The sequence below is a fragment of the Bidens hawaiensis genome, unplaced genomic scaffold (assembly GCF_021521415.1).
Source record: "Bidens hawaiensis isolate Kalapana, Puna unplaced genomic scaffold, B.hawaiensis_p1.1 tig00018514_1, whole genome shotgun sequence".
Classification (NCBI taxonomy): Eukaryota; Viridiplantae; Streptophyta; class Magnoliopsida; order Asterales; family Asteraceae; genus Bidens; species Bidens hawaiensis.
In genome coordinates, this window is record NW_027492803.1 from 335,724 (window position 1) to 345,630 (window position 9,907).

Sequence of the window (9,907 nt, forward strand, 5' to 3'; positions counted from 1 at the left end):
TTGTAAGTTCTAGAGTTAATTACATGGATGGTCCGGTGATGGTGGTGACTAGTGCTAATTTTTTATATTATAACAACCAAAGTTATCGTCCGTCCAATTTAGGAACTAGTGGTGTTACGTTTATTCATACTCTCCATCTGAGTTTAATGATCAGCCTAACTTCTGATTTCCCATTTCTTTTTGTTTTTCGTTTGAAATATATTGCAGATGATCCAAACAAGACAGAACATCTACTTGCTCTTTTTTCAGTTGTGGTATCATCTTTCAAAGATCCTGGCTGAGGACGCTGCTGTTAACTTTGCAAAAGAGAACGGTTTGGAGTTGGCGGTTATAAATCCTGGATATGTGATCGGTCCCATCTTACAACCAACTCTCAACCTTACTTCTGAGGGCATGCTGAGCTTGTTAAAAGACGGTAATTGTTGAAATTTTTTTTTCAAAATAGGATATTTTTGAAGGTTGAAATGGTTTCTAGGAAAGAGAAAGAGTGGTAATGGTTTCTAGAAGATTCGTCGTTTGAAATGACGGATCTCTAATTATATATCAGGGCCTATTAGTTTCTGTCAGGTGAGTTGGACAACTAGCTGGTGTTCCGCCATTTGAAATGACAGATGTGGTACATTTTTGGTGTGATTCGCCATTTGAAATGGCGGATGTCACTTCTCGAGTTCTCCTAATCCGCCACTTTGACTGGCGGTTCGCATTACCCAAAGTAGTCTACCCCTATAAGTCAAAATGTCTTTTGGACATACATCTGTCATTTCAAATGTCAAGTGTCGTCTGGACATCCGTCATTTCAAATGGCAAGTGTGAACGGTATCTAGCAGATTTGACCTTTGATTTAGCAACTCTTAATTTTTCATTTTTCTTTTTATAGTACTTCTATTTTTTAAAAAGAATTATAATTAATTATTAAAAAATAATTTGTATTATTAAAAAGACTAATTTATTTTTACTTTTATTTATTAATTATAAATAATTAATTGGTATTATTAAAAAGACTAATAATTAGTATTATTAATTTATTAATTAGTACATATATAACTGATATTAATTATATATTACTTTCATTAATAAATATAAAAATTTAGTTCAGCCATAGTTTTCGGTAATTTTTTTTTTTATAAAATTGAGTTCTACCATTTAAAATGGCAAGTGTCGAATGTCGGCAAGTGTCGTCTGATCAACGATACTTGTCATATCTAATGACAGAATTCAATTTTATCAAGAAAAAACCAAACTTAAAAAACTATGATTGAACTAAATTTTTATATTTATTAGTTAAAGTAATATATAATTAATATTAATTATATATGTATTAATTAATATTAATTAATAATAATTATTATTATTCTTTCTAATAATACTGATTAATTATTATTATTATTAATTAATAAATAAAAGTAACTAGTAAACTAGCCCGCGCTTTGCGGCGGGTTATATGTTTGCAGCGATTTGCTAAAAGAAGCAAACCCACTAAGTAACTATTGGGCTTGCAAAACTACCTTTTCTTCCAGGTCTTAGAAGTTGTTTGCAGAACTACACAAGGGGTTAAGTATAAAATGATTTTGACTCGGATTCATCCATTAAGTGTGTTTTAGATAGCTTTTACCCGTATAAGTCGTCTTTTTTTTTACCAGTTAGTTGACCGACCCTTTTGGCTCATATTCATCCATTAGACTACCAACAGAATTACCATCCTCTTTAGAAAGTTTGGTCAAGAAGTTAAATCCATTTTTTGATTACTTGAAAGTCAAATTGCGATTTTGAAAGTACTTTACTGCAGTATTTTTGTTATTTAATTGTGTTCGGATCCGTTACTGCATTCTCGGTTTGATCAATTTTGTGTTACGGGTTAATACAATTTAATTATTTTTGATTGTTTGACTGTATAAAGTCAAACTGCAATTTTGGGTTATTAAGTTGACCTTTTTTTACCACATATGGTTCAATGTAAAAAGTCAAATATAGTACTATTCATTGTGCAACAATCTGCTATAAGAGAATGGTTATTCTTGTTCATTTCAATATATTAATAGTATAAGTAGTTGATATTGCACTCATTACAACATTTGAGGTATAATAAATAATAGTAAGTTCAATAGCAGTTGTTGTTAATATAAGGTCCTAAGACATAAAGATGGTAAAAAAAGGAGCATATATATTAGATGGACTTGCTGCTGCTGATTAGCCGATGGCTAGTTGCTAGTACTCAATTACTTGCGGTCATGATTTGAAACATACAATCAAATTGTTAGACCAAACGGGTTAAAAAGAATAATTAGTGGACTTACAACTATTTTAAAAATTGCAAGCACATATCTTTCATAACACCAAAGCAAGATGGCAAATAATTTAAGCTTAAGTATTGGGATTAATGTTGTAAATATAGGTTTCCAAGGCCGAGTACTTTTCTGAATACTCGCTACAAGGTATGGTGCCAGAAGAGTTTCTCCAACTCCACCTAGTTACTAAGAATTGATTAAATGTGGTCAACCTCAGCCAAAATCGCATATAGTCGGTCAACTTGGGCTGATTTTGACTTTAAGAATAAAAATAATTCATAATTCTATAATATTAAAAAATAAAAAAAAGCATATCACTTTTTTTAGTTGATGATTAGCAAATTTTAGAATAATTTAGTATTTAAAAATGTGTTTCTTTTATTTATATTGATATTCACTTATTTTGTTATAAATATTAGTATACTTATGATATTTGACATTTATATAATACTCAAAAATTAATTCTCTTTATATTTACTAATCCCGAGTACTCCGAGTACACCCAACTTCCTAGTTGACCGCATAGAGTTCTTCTAGCGACTTTTGCAACCATGATTGGGATGTTACAAATTCGAATTACATTTAAAATAGACAGAATTACAAATTTTGTCCTTTAAAATAAGACGAATTACGGTTCGTGTCTTTTTCTAAGTTTCCTTGCAGGCGGTGTACTTTAAACTTTTTTTTCCTACAAGTTTTGTCCTTTACGCTAACTGGGTTAGAAAAAGTCAGTTAAATCCCCTCACGTGAGGCGCATGTGAGGGCATTTTGGTCTTTTTGCCTACCCTGCAACAACTTCTTCTTCTTCATTTACTAGTCAATCAATACAATAGATCTAGCTTTCTACCGGGTTTCCTAGAAACACAGCACGCATGCCCGACCCGGGTTTTCGTTGCTGAGCTTGCTGAGGTGTAGGCCAAGCCAACGACGGCGGAGCTACCGACCGGACATTCCCGCCGTCATGTCGGGCTTTCAGTAACATCATTTGCAAATACTGCTGTTTCACAATTTGTTGTCGTCTTAACTTCTGAAACTGATAAAATTAAACAGTTAATAATAATAATACTAATTATTATTATTTAAAAACAAAACTCACTTGGGCAACTTGAAGCTGTTGATAATGGTGGTTAGCGTTGACTGCTTTATGTTGCTTTTGAGCTAAAGGGTTCTTGTTAAGGTTGTAGTAACGTGAAGCAGCTTCTTCGATCAACCTCATCCGATCAACTTCTCCGGCAGCAGCGTAAAGAACATCCAACGACGGTTGGTTTAGCTTAGCTCCGGCCGCCGGAGACGGCGGCGACACACAATTAGGGCTTCCTCTGCTTGAACCGTTTTTACACCCACATAACGTCGACTGAGGCGAACCAGCCATAACCCTGGTCGCCTGTAAACAAAACATAAAACTTAAATTAGTAAAAAATTATAAAAATTAAGAACAATATATTTACAAAACATGAAACCCAGAAAACTGTACCTTAGAGTGAGTGTTTTCGAACTTCAAATTATTAGCAAATTTCTGAGTGAACCCGTTAAGGTAATCTTCTTCGTCACTCTCTGACTCCACCGGAGAGTTCAGATCGGAGTTTGGGTAAAACCCGGACCCGTAAAAACCAGAACAACCCTTGTTGAAACCGACAGCGGGAACTTCGGGTTTGGGTTTTTGGGTGAAACCCATGAGGATATCTTCGTCGTTAAGGAACTCCGGCGGCAGCCAAAACTCTCCGTCAGCTAGCTCTTGCGCCATTGAAGTAATTCTATTGTATTGATTGACTAGTAAACGAAGAAGAAGAAGAAGTTGTTGCAGATCTATTGTATTGATTGACTAGTAAATGAAGAAGAAGAAGTTGTTGCAGGGTAGGCAAAAAGACCAAAATGCCCTCACATGCGCCTCACGTGAGGGGATTTAACTGACTTTTTCTAACCCAGTTAGCGTAAAGGACAAAACTTGTAGGAAAAAAAAGTTTAAAGTACACCGCCTGCAAGGAAACTTAGAAAAGGTCACAAACCGTAATTCGTCTTATTTTAAATGACAAAATTTGTAATTATGTCTTTAAAATAACATATAATAATCAAAGATAAACAGGTACATGCAGCTGCTTTGTTATTTGTGGAGAGACGGTAAGGAAATTTGCAATCGTCCATCGGATGCAAATGTATATCATTAACCCTAGTTTTTAGTTAGGGGTGAAATTAAAGGTGGAAGATGTAATATATCAAAGGACCTAATTAAAGGTGAAACTTGCAATCACCCCGTCCAAACACCATGGCAATCGACAGAAGTACCATCGGAACCAAACCAAGTCGTCAGAACTGCCATCATGGTGTTGTTACTATCAAGGGCCTCTGCTTAGAATCGAAGGTGAGGCCGAGATGGGAGGAAGAAGCGAAGGGTTGTGAGTTATGCGGGGTGAAGGAGTGGAGGTTTCCGGCAAAGCCGATGGCCGGAGTTTTACCTAGAAAACACTTTCGTAACTATCAACTTTGAAGTTCGTGCCAAATTAAGTGGCCCTTGCAATGAACAATAATTTTAGTGAGATAACCTGCAAGATGCTTTTTAATATATATATATATATATATATATATATCCTCTCTATATAATAAAACAATGGATTTTCTTAAAATTTCTCTTTTTAAATTTAACCAAATATCTTCAAAATGCCATATAGCATTATCTATTTTTTTTTAATTATTTTAATTCCAATCTAAAATCAGTATCGGGCTACCATGTTCATATTACATTTTTATCAGCATCCAATTGACAAGTTCAAACCCTAGCAATCTCCATCTGTCTATTGCCTTTAAATCCATCAAAATTCTAGGTAACTATCAAACCTTTGTAATTCGATTCACATATTCAATCGTCTCACCTGAACAAATTCAACACATGTTCAATCGGATTCACAGCTTCAATCGATTGTTCAATCGATCAATCTTCGTAATACGATTCATGTAATTCGAATTATGTAATCTGCTTCATGTATTTGATTTATATGTAAACTTTGGTCTTTCAATCGAAACCCTAATTCTATGATCATTATATGTAAATCTGTGGTCTTTCTATTCAGTGCTTCATATGCTTTTTGGACCTTACATTGATTCTCAATTAGTGTTACTTTATTTATATTTGTGTATTTTGCTTTTTATGATGATCATATCTTCAATGAAATTCAATTAGCTTAACTTTTACTCTATTCGAATATTGTTTAATACCTCACAATTTGTTTTATCATCTTTTGACCTTTCTTTTATTGCTTTTAAGTATTCGGTTACTTTAATTGAGTTTTTAATATTGTTGATTGTGTTGTAGATACACCTTTTAGATTGTTCTACAGTGTACAGACGAGAGAAATATTAATGGCATTTCCGTCTATGGTTGTCATGAACCTCCAGATGGAAATCTCTTCACCATTTGTGGTGATGTGCAATCAGGTAATTCAAAGCATAATTATTTTGTTATTAATCCATCTTTGTGTGGATGCAGTATTTGGTCTTTTAGTTATCTTTGAGCCCAACGGTCTCCTCTCTTAATAAATTCGTATATATTTAATGGGGACTTTGTTGGCCGAGGATCATTTTTGGTAGATGCTATTCTCACGCTGTTGGTTAGTGAAATGGGTCTAAACATCTCATTTTTGTGGGATGGGGTGAGTTGGGGTGGCTTGCAAATATTTATCATCCATTTTTATTATCTATATATTTAGTGAGAAATTTTTTAATCAAAAAAGTTTGATGTGAATTGAACATTATTAGGAGTCTGTTTATGGCACTTGTGAAGGTTTTTTGCTGTGAACTTGAGAATTAGTATATGATCCATTTCTAAAATTCAAATGCATCTACTTTCTTTTTACTATGAATTATGAATTTCTTTTGTTCATGTATTTGTTTATCATATAAATGCACACCTTTTCAAGTGCAATGGTATGAAAAAGGGCCGAGTGTTTTCAGATTCAATGAGGCTTATTTGATGGAAGCCCTAATACTTAAATTTATGGAAGATAAACCATCCTTTGATCTATGGAATCCCTAATTCTTGAATGCTTGAGGAAAGGTAATCAACCATGTGACACGGTTTGTTATGTAGAGAAGAAAAAATTATTATTTATAGATGCACCACAAGATAGCAGGACTCTACGAGACATTCATCTTGAATTATAAGATGTAATTAGGTTTGATTACGAGACATTCATCTTGGATTAGGTACTCAATAGCATAATTGTAAACCCTTTTTCATATCTCCATTAAAACTTTTATCATGATTGTGATTCTTTTTGGTAACTAGCTTCGATCAGCATATATTTGGTTCACATGGTGAGGCTTGATCAGTATCCATCTACCGATGAAGCTTATAAATATGGAACCAAATAGTTGAAAGAGTTAAGTGTATAAGCTACATCATGTTGATCCGTAAGTGAGTTATTTTATTTATATGTCTTTCTTTTCACATTAACTATCCTTCATTTGTTTTTACTCGTTAACTCAAAGTTACTTTTGGGCTCTATGCAACTAAGCACCCAACTATCTTGGAATCTTTTGGCCTGGTCAAACATGACTAGAGAAAAATACAAGGCATCAGTATTGAAAGGTGGCACTACTTAATCGGAAGGTGGCACTACTCGAGGTAACCAATGAAACCTTAAGGTTGTTTTTCCACATGAACTTATTTCTAATATGTTTATCAAATCCAAACATCATATATGAATTAGGTGTATACAGGTCGAGTTGGATTATGTTTTGCCTCAAACAGGTCAATAAAAGATCATAAAAAAGGGAACAAGCTAAACGGCTAGAATATTGTAAGTATAAAGAATGAAATGAACAATAGGCATAAAATTTGAAATTTGTTCATTTATCTTTGTCATTGGCAACTTAGGCAGTTGTATTGCTCCCTTCTTTACTATATCTCTATTGACCCTTATTTTCTAATATATTTATAAATATTTGTTAAAATGTGACTAAAATTTACAAAACTATGTTACAACAATAAGGTGGTATTTAGGAAAAAAGAGATTTATGAGGTTGAATAATAGTGTAATGTGGTTTTGAAATTTGGTGTAGATACCGTTAAGTTACATAGGAAAGGAGTTTTTAAGCTCTTTTGGCTGAGAGTACAATACAAATATGATTCTACTTTTTTTACTCTAGATTTGTTGTATCAATAGTTATATGTAATTCTATGGTATGAATCGAGAATGTTTTAATTATTTATATTATATTATTACTATTAACAATTTGTTTTCAATCAAGATATGGGGGAGATTCATTTGACTTGAACCTAGCCATGTAAATGCTTCTATTTTCAAGTAGGTGTAAAAACAAAACAAAACTCACCATGTGACTTCTGTGTCATGTAATTTATAGTAGATTCTAAAAGTTGAGCAAAATAATACATAATAAACCCATTTTGGATTGAAAAAGGCATATTATGTTAACTTTTCAATCTTAAAACTTGACTTTTTAGAAGTCAAAAGTTGACCTTTTTTTTAAGATTGTAATTTGTGTCATGTAATTTACACTACATTTTTCAATCTCACAAAGATGGGTATTAGAGACAATGACGGAAGTTTTATTAGTTTCAATTTGCATATCATGGCAATTATGGCGAGAAACTTTTTTTTTACCCCAAACAACTTTTAAATTTCTTTCTCTTTCTTTCAAATGACAAATTTAGTGTTTTACCCAATTCTTAAATCTAAACAAAGTTATTGACTAGCTTTTCAGTGAGCTCAATTGGTATATATGATCTCAGCTTTAACCTGCTTGCTGTTTCTTCAGTTCGGGGACAACACCATCGGGCTCTGTACTATCCCAAAGTGGTATGCATTTTCATTCTTTTGTTTTGTCGTTTTCGTATTGTTGTTACCCCTAATGTTATAAATAATAAATTTTCTTTGTTATTGGTTCAGTAGAGCTTGCATCAAACGATTTAGTATTTAACATGAACAAGGAGAATTTGAATATGTACTTGAATGATAATGTTTCTAAATTCATAATGTTATATGTTTTTTTCCCATTTATTATATGTATTTCTTAATTTGTCTATGAATCGAAAATGTTTGTAATTATATATAAATTTTGTGAATTAATATGTTTGCTTTATTCTTTATTTATCAACCCATGTATCACACGGGTTCTAACCTAGTGTGTGTGTATATATATATGTGTATATATATATATGGGAGGGATTTTTTGAGAACCATGTTGAGTTGTAAGAACTTAAAAACTCCAGGCCACACATTTAATTAAATGGATTCGAATATGTGGTTGAGATTAAATCTGGCAAAAAAGTCAACGTAGGAGAGAGAATAAAGATGTACATAAGTGGTTACACTAACTTTTACGTCCGTTACACATGTGTAAAAAGTCGACCGGGTGCGTAAAAAATTATATAATTTTTTTACGTGTATGTAAACTACATATATTACGTATGTGTAAAAAACTTTGACAAAAAAAATTGTTACACTGAGTTCTTTCGAGTTTTTAAAACTCAAAAGGGTTCTCATTTGAAATCTCCCCTATATATATATATATAAAGACATATTAGTCATTTTAATAATATATATTATTTTTTACTAATTATTATATTATTTTACAAAAAAATACTAATTATTATTCTTTTCAAAAAATAAAATAAAAGTATTATTAAAAGAAAGATGAAATTTTAGAAGTTGTCAAATCTAACAGAACTATTCACACTTGCCATTTAAAATGACGTATGTCCAGACAACACTTGTCATTTCAAATGGCAGATGTATGTTAAAAAGACAGTTTGAATTATAGGGTAGGCTACTTTGGTATTGTGAACCGCCAGTCAAAGTGACAGATTAGGAAAAGTATGTTAAAAAGACAATTTGAATTATAGGGTAGACTACTTTGGTATTGTGAACCGCCAGTCAAAGTGACAGATTAGGAGAAGTGACATCCGTCATTTCAAATGACGGATAACACCAAAAATATATCAAATCCGTTATTTCAAATGGCAGAACACCAGCTAGTTGTCCAACTCACCGACAGAAACTGGCAGACCCTATATATAATTAGAGATCCGCCACTTGGCGGATCTCCCAGTAGCCATTACCACTCCTCTCTTCTAGAAATCATTTCAACCTTCAAAAATATCCTATTTTGAAAAAAAATCTAACTGTTGATTACGACTAATGTTCATATGCATGAATCGAGTAATGTTGTATAAGATTTTTACGTTTATATATCTAGGAAAAGACTTGTTTCCGGATAGGATGTATATACTTGTTAATGTGAGAGATATTGCTGCTGCACATATATTAGCTTTCGAGAATCCGGAAGCTAATGATAGACACTGCATGGTTGGCGAAGTGGCTCCGCACTTTGAGATCATGAGGATTGTAGATAAACTGTACCCTAGCCTTGGTCATTCTAAAAGGTAACACAAACAGCATGATTACTTGATCATAAGATTTTATTATTCCACGTGGCAATATGGAAATCAAATTTTGTGAAAATTTATTTCTTTGAATGTTGATAGATATAAAGATGGGGAGTGCATTGAACTTACTTACAATGTATCGAGGACAAAAGTGGAAAGTCTAGGTGTGAAGTTTACCCCATTAGAGGTAAGCATCAAGGATGCTGTTGAAAAGAACTAA

The 9,907-nt window shown here is 32.7% G+C and overlaps 1 protein-coding gene and 1 pseudogene across 1 annotated transcript; one reads left to right on the forward strand and one right to left on the reverse strand.

The window, feature by feature from the left end:
* The first annotated feature begins 207 nt into the window (after window positions 1-207).
* Window positions 208-9,907, forward strand: LOC143556330 (cinnamoyl-CoA reductase CAD2 pseudogene; annotated as a pseudogene).
* Window positions 3,428-4,033, reverse strand: LOC143556311 (uncharacterized). Its single transcript, XM_077045663.1, has 3 exons — window positions 3,760-4,033; window positions 3,497-3,669; window positions 3,428-3,443 (listed from the first exon to the last, which is right to left on the reverse strand). The coding sequence occupies exons 1-3, from the start codon at window positions 4,027-4,029 to the stop codon at window positions 3,428-3,430; spliced, it is 459 nt and encodes a 152-aa protein (XP_076901778.1). The 5' UTR covers window positions 4,030-4,033.

Coding starts and splice junctions, on each gene's coding strand:
- LOC143556311 (XM_077045663.1), bottom strand. CDS start 4,029: ATGGCGCAAGAGCTAGCTGACGGAGAGTTTTGGCTGCCGCCGGAGTTC. Junction 3,670..3,759: donor TCGAAAACACTCACTCTAAG/GTACAGTTTTCT, acceptor TTTTGTTTACAG/GCGACCAGGGTTATGGCTGG.